The sequence below is a fragment of the Indicator indicator genome, chromosome 11, assembly GCF_027791375.1.
Source record: "Indicator indicator isolate 239-I01 chromosome 11, UM_Iind_1.1, whole genome shotgun sequence".
NCBI classification, from domain to species: Eukaryota; Metazoa; Chordata; class Aves; order Piciformes; family Indicatoridae; genus Indicator; species Indicator indicator.
Genome location: NC_072020.1, coordinates 14464525 through 14476157, shown reverse-complemented (window position 1 = coordinate 14476157; position 11633 = coordinate 14464525). Strand labels below are relative to the sequence as shown.

General features: G+C 37.4%; 1 protein-coding gene across 1 annotated transcript; it reads left to right on the top strand.

The window, feature by feature from the left end:
• Positions 1–2022: 2022 nt before the first annotated feature.
• Positions 2023–9875, top strand: RALA (RAS like proto-oncogene A). Its single transcript, XM_054385069.1, has 4 exons — positions 2023–2165; positions 2982–3190; positions 6720–6894; positions 9338–9875. Exons 1-4 carry the CDS (start codon positions 2052–2054, stop codon positions 9458–9460), a joined length of 621 nt encoding a protein of 206 aa, XP_054241044.1. The 5' UTR covers positions 2023–2051; the 3' UTR covers positions 9461–9875.
• The last annotated feature ends 1758 nt before the right edge of the window (positions 9876–11633 follow it).

Here is an 11633-nt window from a genome sequence, read left to right as displayed (position 1 = left end):
TGTGTTGTTACACTCCCTCTTTAGTCAAAAGCAAGTGGTGGCTTTTTTAAAGCCTTGGTGGCCAAAATGAAAATGTGTTTTTCTCATCCATCTCCCTTTTAAGAGAACTTGTAACATAATGTTAGGTGTATTTCTCTGCTGTATCTCTATAATTAGTACAGTAGCTTATTCACGCTTATTCCAGCTATTTAAATTGTTTTCCTCAGAAACATTATCTAACTTAATTCTCCATTGCATTTTCAGAGTTCTTTGACAGTAGAATGGGTACTGAGATGATCCCAGAGAGGGTTTTCACATAGGTTGTGAGTTAACCTTGGTAGGGAGCCCTGACAAACTTCTCTGCCAGCTTTTATTGCCAAGCTATGGCATGGGATTTCCCTTTGGTCAGCAGTCCCAGCCATGACCTTCACAACTGCTTGCCCACCCCCAGCCAACTTGCTGTCAGGGCAGTGTGAGAACCAGAAAAGACCTTGACACTGTAAGCACTGTTCAGTTATAGCTAAAACATCTGTGTCTTATCACTGTTTTCATCATAAAGACAACATGTGGCACTATATGAGTTTTCCTGAAGAAAATTAACTCAACCCATCCAAAACCAGAATACCCTTTTATTTAAGTCCAGGAAGGTTTGGCTTAATCTCTAGTGAAGGCTTAGTCAGTTGCTTTTACACTGAAGCAGCTCACTGCTAACAAAACCTTAGCGTGTATGTCCTCAGCTAGGGATTTTGATACTAGTTTTAAGAAAATTGTCATGTTTCACATTCTGATTAAGCTGCACACAAGGGTAATTAATTATGCAGGAGGATGTAATTTTAGTGTGAGATTGTCTGATGATGATGGGTAGATGTAACAAGGCAATGGTGTCTTCTTACTACACAGTATTGTTACACCATAGTTCTGTATGGAACTAAACTGTGTGAATGCTCGTTCTGAGCTTTCTAGTTCACAATAAGTGAGTGATATTTGGTTCTTAATTGCTACTCTAGATGTCTCTTGTATTTACATCTTCTGTAATGTAGACATTGTTGTGTTTTTTGGACATCAGAGTTTGTTTTGTGGGTATGGGACTTTCCCATGTCTGAAGAGCTGTGCAAGCAGACAATGTGTTCTGCCCTCATGTAACACAAATACCACTATACTACTGTTGGGATAGGCAGGGAATGAAGTGAAAATGTAAAAGATAGTTAGAGAGCTGATAAAACTACAATACAATGTTTTAAGTCAAATGGGATTGTTACTTTTCATACATGTCCACATGCACGTCAGACTGCATGTAAACTAGTGGTCACAGAGCCCTTTGGAGAGGTGCAGAGATTTGTGTTTGAGCAAGCACTTTGGGACTGAGGCAATAATCCCAAGCACACAGAATAACTGAATAACTGCATTTGTAGCCTAGGGAGGCAAGTAAAATCTTTCTACTCTGCATAAACTAGATCATTCTTTCAGTGCCTAATTAACTTACTGAAACTGGGTATTTTTAGGTTTTAAGTGACACATTTGCTTGGTTTTGTCTGAAAAAGTACCCTAGCTAATCCTTACTGCTGCTGCTGTGTCTTGGTGCTTGCTATTTAAACTGGAAATTCCTTCAAATGTCAGGGCTTTTTTCCCTTGCAGCTGTCCTATCAAGTTGTCTTGTATCATAGTGATTCACTGTGGGTTCCTTTTTCAATTCTTCCTTAGTAAATTAACACAATTTTTTGACAGATACTGTATTTCTGAGAGAAAACACTACATAGCAAGATGTAAATCTTTTATCTTTATTGCTTTTGGATGCTGTGAGCCCACTTGTGCCCTTTCTAAATGGTGAAGGCTTTCTTTGCTCATGCCAAAAAAGATGAGCTTGGTATAATTTGTGGAATGGCTTCCAGTGAAAAAGCATCTAGTTTTCACTGAAGAGAGCAGAACTGAAGTTAAATCCTTAGATATGTAGAGATTTAAATCAAATCCACTTTAAACAGTGCACGTGGAAGAAGGAAGAGAAAACTAATGAAGCAATATTTTTCTTCTAGATTTTTTTCATTTAATACCTGTGAATTTTCTACAATCCAAAGATGGCAGCAAATAAGCCTAAAGGACAGAATTCATTGGCTTTACACAAAGTCATCATGGTGGGAAGCGGTGGTGTAGGAAAATCTGCTTTAACACTACAGTTTATGTATGATGAGGTAAGAATCTGTACTAGAAATTATCTCAGCAGATGTCTGCTGTGTAGTGTTGTTTCAGCCTTCATTGGTTATTTCCTGTGTATGATGTGGTATGAAAGTCAGTGATTAAACAAAACAAATAAACAAATAAAATATATACTTTTTAGGTTGGAGGGTAAATCACTAGAGACCTGTGAAAGTATAATTTGGCATTTCTCAGACTTCTGTGCAATCAAATGGTCTGTTATAATATACCATATATGTTGTCGTTGTTCACTAGACCTAGTAGAACTTAAGTATCATAGCTCAAGGCTTCTCCACTTAGTGAGTCACATTATGCCTAAAATGATGACCAATTTTCCCCATACTTTTAATGCTGCTGTGATGAAAGAAAACCTTTTTCTTCTTTCCTTTTTTCCAGTGAAACTATTTTTTTTTTTTTTTTTTTATTAAAAGGCAGAAGTTTTGGCTTCATTGTCTTTCAAAAATTGATACTAAATGTATTCCAAGTCAGGACTACCTGTTAGCATAATGGATCACAGCCATATGTTGTGCTTGACCAGAAGCAGAGGCTTGGCTAGTGCACAGACACTGATGTTTTGCAGTTACCTCTGAAATTTCCTTGTTGTCATTGTAGAAAGCAAAAACCTATAAACTGGGCTGATGGAAAGCCTGCTTTAGCTATGAATCATCTGAGTACCTCACACAGCCTAAATACTTGTGCTTACTTATTAGTGACTGCAGCCACGTCAGATGTTTGTTACATCTTAGATGCAAATAGCATTTGCCTCACACAGGCATAGTTCTATATCATGAAGTGTTGTTTTCTTTTTCTAGTTTGTTGAAGATTATGAGCCCACCAAAGCAGACAGCTACAGGAAAAAGGTGGTTCTGGATGGGGAAGAAGTCCAGATTGATATATTGGACACAGCAGGGCAGGAGGACTATGCTGCAATTAGAGACAACTACTTCCGAAGTGGAGAAGGTTTTCTTTGTGTCTTCTCTATTACAGAGCTGGAGTCCTTTGCAGCAACTGCAGACTTCAGGTAAGTTACAAGGCAAAATAATTTTTCTAATTACAGTGAGATAATTAAAAGCTGTTTGTTTTGTAATGTCCTTATGATGGCCCATACTGGATGACTGGACTCTTACTGCAGCCACATGATGTTTTGACCAGATGCCTAGCCATACTTTTGCTATCTCTACCACTTCAGATATCTTTGCTGCTATGTTTCTGAATACCCAGAATGCTGTTGCCTCAGAGCAGATAGATAGCAATGTTCAGAAGGCTTCTGCTCTCGCTTGGCACTCCTGCTAAGAAGCTGTATTTGTGAGTAGGTACACTGCTATTCAAAACAATGGAGCTGAGGAAAACTGCTTATAGATTGCATGGTTGTGTGTAATGTATGTACAGTACTGTGTACTCCCCAACATAGTCCTCGTTTAGCTCCTTGCTTCATATAGAGAACTACGTCGTGTTTCTCTTAACCTACAAAACACCACCTGGAACAAAAGAGCAGCTGTAGCATTTCCAGCTGGTTTATTCTAGAATACTTGGTATTGTAAAGATGACCAGATTTCAGTTACAGACTGTGCAGAAGAACAACGGCTGGTGATGTCTGTCTGCCAACTCTTAGGTGATACGATTGTGTTGTGGGAGAATGAAATGCACAACATCAGCAACACAAGTCTTTTTTATCTCTTAAAGGTGATTTTATGAACAACAGCAATAAGAATTATCTTTGAGTAGTGAGTAGTAGCTGTGTATTCTGTGTAAATCTGTCCCTTCAGTTTTGCTTGGATGGAAATTTTCTCTATAAAATACTAGTGTAAATTTTTGAACTTAAAAGGCAGAAGTTCAGCAAAGTTCAGCTTAGTATTTGCCCTTCCCATCAACCTCAGTATTTTACTTAATAGGGAGAAACGTGGTAAAAAAGCAGATTTTGGAACTGGATCGTTTTATGGTGTTAAAATAGATTTAACAGTAGGGTATTTTTAAATGCTTTTCAGCCCTGCAGCCTATTAAAGCCCTTGTAATGATAACAGACTATTAAACAGGCAGCAGTATTTTGTAGGTGCTTAATTTTAGTTGAAAGGGAGCCTATTTAAATCACTTATCACTGTAGTAAAAAGGACAGAAGAGATCAGAATTATTCTTTTAATCATTTCAAACAGTAGAAAAATAGGACAAGAGAAGGCCTTTGAAAGAAAAGTAAGCAAATAAGAGTAAAAAGAAAGTATCTGCATCCCACTGAAATAAGACCTCTCAGAGATGCTGTTGCAATTCAATTTTATTAGCGCTAAGTAGCAGAAAGTAATATCTCTAAGGGATGAGGAGGTATGGAGATGGAAGAAAATGAGTTTTTCCTCTTCTGGTGTTCTTTATTTGTCTCTATATGTGTGTTTATATATTTTGGGAAGGAGAGTGGAGTAGTTCTTGATCAGTTTGCAGGCTTATGCTAAGTATGGTCAATCAAGGAAGACTGTTTAGTATAGTTGAGCTCTGGAGCGCATAACCTCTTCAGATATGTTTACAATCCTGTTACTGCTTCAAAGTTCATGGTCTTACGGCTCTAGAAAAAGTCCTGCTTCTCCAGCAAAGGTGTGAATTTTGACAATATACTTGCTGATACATCAAAAAATGGAAGGAAAAATCCCCTTGGTAAAGAGATTAGAACTCTTCTAAATCCAAATCTGACAGTGCCTTTCAAGTTGCCTTTGAAACTGTAGAAGCCTAAGTAACTTGGGAAAATTACTTTCTGCTCTGCCTGCCTCTCTTGAAGGTACAGTTAAAATACTTTTGGCCTTGTTGAGTGGCCTGAGGGAATACTGCTGAAGAGACAGATATGAAAGAAAAGTGGCAAGAAGAATTTGGATATTTGATCGTTTCCATGGAATTTTGTTATGCTGAAATGCTAGAAGTCTTAACAAGAGTTTTTTACTGCTCTTCAGTGTCTTCAATGGGGTTCCTGGTATGCTCTGAAATGCCCTAGCTCCGAATTGTGGGTTTTTTCAACAGAAAGCAGATCAGTGACTAAACTTAGAAATGTCTGATAAAATGTGGTCTTGTTTTGAGTAGAATTGATCTGGGTATGGTGGGGGGATGTTTTTTGTGGTGGGTTTTTTGTGTTGTTTTTTTTTTTTTTTTAATTTATTTTATGTTTTAGATTTCCAGCTGGCATATCATTAATTAGATATTTCTTGTTCAGGAGATAAGCCCTCTCTGAAGATTCTAAAGAAGGGTATTGTCAGCTGGATTGCTGTTAGGTTAACTCTTTATGTGGTGAGAGTGTTTGGCATCACCTGAAAAATTCAAGTTGAAAACTATTAGTTTTTAGCAGAAATCTTGTTTGCACAGGTACTGCAGCAAGGCATTGACTTTTTTCTTTTGGGCACCCTTCCTAATCTACTGATGTTCAAACTGCTTTTTGGATAGCTGCAGACCATGTTAAAACATTTGCAGAAGTATTTGTTGCGGAGAAGAGGAATATTGCAATAATTACATGTCAGAGATGAATGTGGTGTTACAAGCTCACATATTTGTTTTAAAAAGGGCTTTCTTCAGTTTGTCAGCCCTGAGTAGTCTGCCTCCAGAAGGCTGCATACTGTTGAGAGTTTTTTATAATAGCAGGAGGATTCTGCCATACACCAATTTAAGGCACCTGGAATATTAATTAACTCTCTTCAGCTTCCCTCCACTCAGCTTGAAATCTGACAGTAGGATTCACCTCAAATGGAATTTTTTTCTCTGTGCTTTTTGTTAGTTTTTCAGAAGTTGCTCCATGATAAAAGGCTGCATTTCACTACTAATTTGTACTCCTTTCAGAGACAAAACAGAGTATCCTGCTTCTGGGAAAATGTTTTCCTGGTATTTAAAATACATTTCTAATTAGAAGAATTATTTTCTTTAAGTGCCTAAGACTTATGTGCCAGACCAGTACTGAGTTTTATTTACAACTTTAAACCTTTCATCCTAGCAGTTCAAACAGTAGAAGGCTCTGTCCTTAAGAATCTGATGCATGTACCACTTGTATATGTACACTGGCTTATTAACTGAATGAACATCTCTGCAGAGGCTGAACATAATTGGCTTGAGAAATTCCTGAAAGGAATGAATTTTTCTCTTGATATGCTATAAACCATTTTGTCAGCTATAAAAATGGCACATGCATTTTATTAGTTAAAAAAAAAGAAGTGTAAACCTGATGTTTGGGTAGGTAAAAAAAAGGCAATCACAAATAGCAACATGAAGAGACCAGTAAATGCTCTCAAGTAACAGCTTTTTTTAAATTGAATGACTTATTAATATAATTTATTATCTAAGCCAATCTTGTTCTGCTCTTTTAGTTTCATACTGACTTGCCTCCTTCCTTCCTGGAGGGGTGGCTACCTGTCTTCATTCTGTATAATGTCATAATGAGGTTTAAGATTTTACTGTTACGTAAGCTTTGTAAAAACTACGAGTGGGTTTTCACTGTAAGGTGGAAGAGTGTTTAGCCTGAATATTTCTTTTCTAAAAATAGTACTCTATGCAAGGCTTAATTTTCCTCTTCCTTTCCTTTTGTTTCTCTCCAGGGAGCAAATCTTAAGAGTTAAAGAAGATGAGAATGTTCCTTTTTTGCTAGTCGGTAACAAATCAGATTTGGAAGATAAAAGGCAAGTTTCTGTAGAGGAAGCAAAAAACAGAGCTGATCAGTGGAATGTTAACTATGTGGAAACTTCTGCAAAAACTCGAGCTAATGTTGACAAGGTAATAATAACTGTCCTCTTAATACAAAGAATCTCTCCATTAGTTTTTACTTTACACTTCCTTTCTGTGGGTCATGCCTCATAAGTTGAGTGTTTCAGTCAAGTGCTTTTCTCCCGTAGCTTGTGATTCCATGTGGAACAGTGAAAATACTTAGTGTAACAAGTTCATCCCATCCTAAACTGCAAGGAGTACAAGATGTAAATTCATTAAAAATTCTTGAGGCATCTACTTTATCATAGACTTCTTTGTGTTTTCTATAACTAGAAGACAATCTCATGAACAGTAAGGAATGGTGATCCTCAGCCAGAATAAAACTGTTTATAAAACCAGGGATGGGAGCTATCTGTCCTTGCTTAACCAGATGCTTGGTTGTGTTGCTTTGATGAAGAATCGATGAACCTTTTTAAGATTTGAATAGTCTAGAAGTGCTTCATGAGTTTTCAGGAATAAAACATGTTCATAAAGACATTAGATAAGAGACAGTCTTTGTCTCCAAGGACGTGAATTATTGGTCAGTTGTATTTCAGCTATAACTCAGAGACAGGACTTCTAGGAATACAGAACTCAGAATAACTCTCAGCCTTGTAGACTGAAAGAGTCTACAGATATGTGGCAAAAGAAATAAGTAGCTTAGTTCAGTGTGCCAACCTTTCCTTTCAGAGCTATTCACAGACTTGATCACACATCGAAAAATTTCACTGATGTATATCCTTATGCATGAGCTGTCAGCTGCAATATGACAGTCATAGCATGAGTTCTCTGTTACAGTAACTTAACCTTCACTGTTGTCTATCAGTGATCTTCCTCAAGGAACTGATTGTTCAGTACTACAGTAAGTAGTTGCTGTTCTGTAGAGAAAATAGGACTCAACTGAATAGAGCTCTGATTTCATTGTTGGTATTAAAACTAGCATATCTTTTAGTTTTGGTGCAAGATTGCACATGGAAAAGACGAAGGGTAATGGATATGAGTTACTCCTGAGGAGATTCTGATTAGACACAAAAGGAAAATTTTTCACAGTAAGAACAATCAGATCTCCCTAGGGAAGTGGTGGAGTCACCACCATTAGGTACTTTGAAGGGACAGCTAGGTAGGGTGCTGGGCCATCTTCCCTAGACTGCATTTCCCAAGAAAGGTTGGACCAGATGATCCTTGAGGTCCCTTCCAACCTGGAATTCTGGGATTCTATTACAGTCACATAGGTATTCTCAGCTCTTCAAAATCCACTTCTGTTCAGTGGCTGAGGAGGTAAAAACCCCAAACATATCTGTAATAGCTCTCTAATCAACAGCTTTTGCACACCCATGATAGGCTACTAAAGAGCTCCAAGTCTCTCTTTCAGCACTAGTAGCATTCTGCTGCTGAAGCACGCTGGTAGTTGCATTTTACCATTAACACTGATTTTAGGACAAGAAAGTATTTTTGTGCACATTTGGGAATCTAAAGGTAATCTTATTTCCTGATGGAAATGCTTAGTTCCCTTGATTTGCTTAGGATCCCCTGTACTGAAGGCTGGTGCTTTTGCTGCAGTCAGTACAAGATCAGTGTCATTGCAAATAAAAACCTGCTGAGTTCTATGCAGGAGATTTCAGCCCCTGTGCTGTCCACATTTCATGGAAATGGATCAGGTCCCCTGGTATAGATCTAGGGAACATCTCCTGAGAGAGAAAAGGCTTAGAACTGGTCAGCTGATTACCCACAATAAAATTATAAAGATGAAATTATTATTTGCTGTAGCCTCCTACAAGTCAAGATCTGCCTTTCAAATTAATAAAGTAGTTTTAAGCAGTTGTGTCATAAAGCCTTAACTGACAGTGGGATCTGTGTTAAACTTGCCATTGATGTATCTCCAGCTTTGTCATTTTCCTTTCCTACTAAACCATTTGATGAAAATGAAGCTCACAGGTATTTCAAGATTGTAATATGGCAGTTGAAATTACCTGATGTAAAAAATTGTTGATGTGATTGTGATTGAGGAAGTGCTGATTTATCTTTTAGTCACTTTTTTTTAGACTTGCATCCTGAGACACACTGATCATAAAATGTTCAGGTATGCTGCTGTTACATTAAGGTCTCTAGAATAGGATGTTTCACTTTTTCCTTAAGCTTACTCGGTAAGATATAGATAATACATTTTTTTAAAAGCTTGGCTGGTGAAGAGACTTACTCCAGTCCTTGTGGAAAATTGTCTGTCAGGATTCATAAGCAAACATCAGAAGTCAGTGGGTGATTATAGTCCCATGAAAGAAGCAGGATTGTATCCTATCAACTCAGCCTTTAAAACCACTGATTTGTTAGATGGATTTTTTTTTTTATTCTTGAACTGGTTGCAGATAATTGACTTAATTCTAAACAGTCAAAATGGATATCATCAGTGATAGCATAAATTAACTTGTATGTCTGTGACTGGTTTTGCATTTACATTCTTACTTTTTTTTTTAAGGTGTTTTTCGATTTAATGAGAGAAATTAGAGCCAGAAAAATGGAAGACAGCAAAGAAAAGAATGGGAAGAAGAAAAGAAAAAGCCTAGCTAAGAGGATCAGAGAAAGATGTTGTATTTTATAATCAAAACCCTAAATTCCTTTCCTACCCTGACCATACTAATAAAAACCATAATTTATAAGCATGCCACTGAAGGCTCAAGAGACTGAAATTAACATGTTGGAAATTGTAATGTACCACTAAAAGCATGAATTGGAGCTGCACTGAAAGTCAAATTCACTGAAAAAAAAATGTGGCTTCAAGAGAAGCAAAGTTCGGTCCATTTCATAATTGCCTACTTTCTCATGTTTCTGAATGTAGTGTTTCATAGACAGTCTTTTCTTTAACAGTGAACAGAGGGGGGCAAGTATTACTCTGTGGGTTCTTGTAAAGAATACTTTTTTATCACTGGTACTTGTCAATTCATCTTGTCTTTGTTGCCTTGGAAGTAACAGTTGTGAAGGTGATACCTAACAAAGCAGTATGCAGTTGTTTTGCCATGGAGTTATGCAAACTAGAAAAGAATAATGTATATGTGAACAATTATGCTGGGGGAAATTCCATGTGGTTCTGCATTACCTGATTAACCTACAAAAGTGATGTAATCTTTTACATTGAAACATTTGAATATGCCTTAATTTTAAAACCTAAACATAGCAGGTTGCTTAATCAAGGGTGTATTTTCAACTTTGTTGCATGGAGACTGTCCCAGCACCTCAGCGCCAGCCTGCCCTCTGTTGAGAGCAGCTATCATGTGAATGATTTTGCTAACTGTCTGCTAGCAGTGTCTGTTCTTTACATGTGTGCCATACTTGGGTCTCGTGAGTAACACAGAGCATAGTCTGTCTGCTGTAACTTGGGAATCAATACAGGGTCTTAAAACTGAAAGGTCAGAATACACATAAGACTGAAGCCAAGCCTATGGCACATCTAAGCCTGGAATGGTTATTTAAAAATGTGCTGATCCCTTGAAACTTCCCTTTTGCCAGTAGATTTTTGTCTAGGTGTTCCTTGGGTTTTACCTCCCTGGATTTGGGTGGAGCTGTTTCAGTAGCACTGTGTTTTCAGTTAAGATGTTGCCTGAGAGATTCTAGTGTCATCCGTTAGTTTCTTTTGTATTCCTAACAGTTAATGGGAACATGCTGTGTTCTGCTGAAGCTCTTCCCAGGTTTTGTACTGTTCTGTCTAACTTATGTTGATTTTTCAAATGGGGAACAATGTAGCTACTTTCCTGGTTACTGTTGATCTCAAACAATGGAACAGACTTAGCAACACAAACATTTACCATGTGCATCAAAAATCCCCAGATGGAAACATACTGCTTCAGTTGCTTCAGAACAGCAGAATAGCAGCACAGTGGTCAGTATGCTGCATCTTAACTGAAAATACACCAGAACGTTGGAGGGTAAGACAGCCTAAATCAATTCTACAAACTGTTATACTTTTTATACATGTGTAAGCCTATAACTGACAGTTTAAATCGTGCTCAAGCAAACTAGGTAACAAATATTTAACTTCCATGCTAACAGACATTTTAGGGACTCAAGTCTTAGAAGTTATATTTGTCATGTTAAATATTTATCAGTAGGAATTTTCTATGTGCATTTAGTAGACTGCCAAGCGCAGAATTAAAGTTACTCATGTAACTATGGCAGATAAGCCAGTCCTCATCTTACTGTGTACTCATTTGGGTCTATTTAGCCAGGGGGTTTAACCACTAACGTTGTGACTTTGCTTTGGAACCTGTATACTGGGAACTGAGGTGTTATGAAGCCACAGGACATATGAAACTTGTCTTGGCTGATGCCTTATCCTGTCCTTTTCTTTGCTATTTGAGCCATTGAAAGATGAATAAACTTCTTTTCTTTCTTTTTTTTTTTTTAGATTTGTGTGCAGTGTTGATTGATAACTATATTATTGATAAACTTTGTTATAACTGCTGCCAGTTGTCAAGAAGCGAAACCTAAATACTCCAGAAGCCTTTATTGTGTGTGAACAAAACTGTGAACAAAATCTAATTAGGCTGCTAAAAAGTCAGTTTGTGAAAGCTGAGACTATGCATGGGCTACCTTTTATTCAGAGCAAATTTATCCCTGCTTGCTAGAACAAAGAATTTCAGAAAACAGGTAAACTGAGGTGAGCTTGTTCCAGATGTAGTTTTCCATAGGAATGGAAAAAATAAAAGTAAAAACCAAAAGCAAACTAAGCTAAACAAAACAACCACCCAAAGCCCCCTACACTGCAAAACAAGAGTAAA

What these genes read in the sequence shown, in the direction of transcription:
- RALA (XM_054385069.1), top strand. Translation starts at nt 2,052, where the DNA reads ATGGCAGCAAATAAGCCTAAAGGACAGAATTCATTGGCTTTACACAAA. An exon ending in TACAGTTTATGTATGATGAG is followed by an intron (nt 2,166 to 2,981) that starts GTAAGAATCTGT and finishes TTCTTTTTCTAG; the next exon opens with TTTGTTGAAGATTATGAGCC. An exon ending in CTCGAGCTAATGTTGACAAG is followed by an intron (nt 6,895 to 9,337) that starts GTAATAATAACT and finishes TTTTTTTTTAAG; the next exon opens with GTGTTTTTCGATTTAATGAG.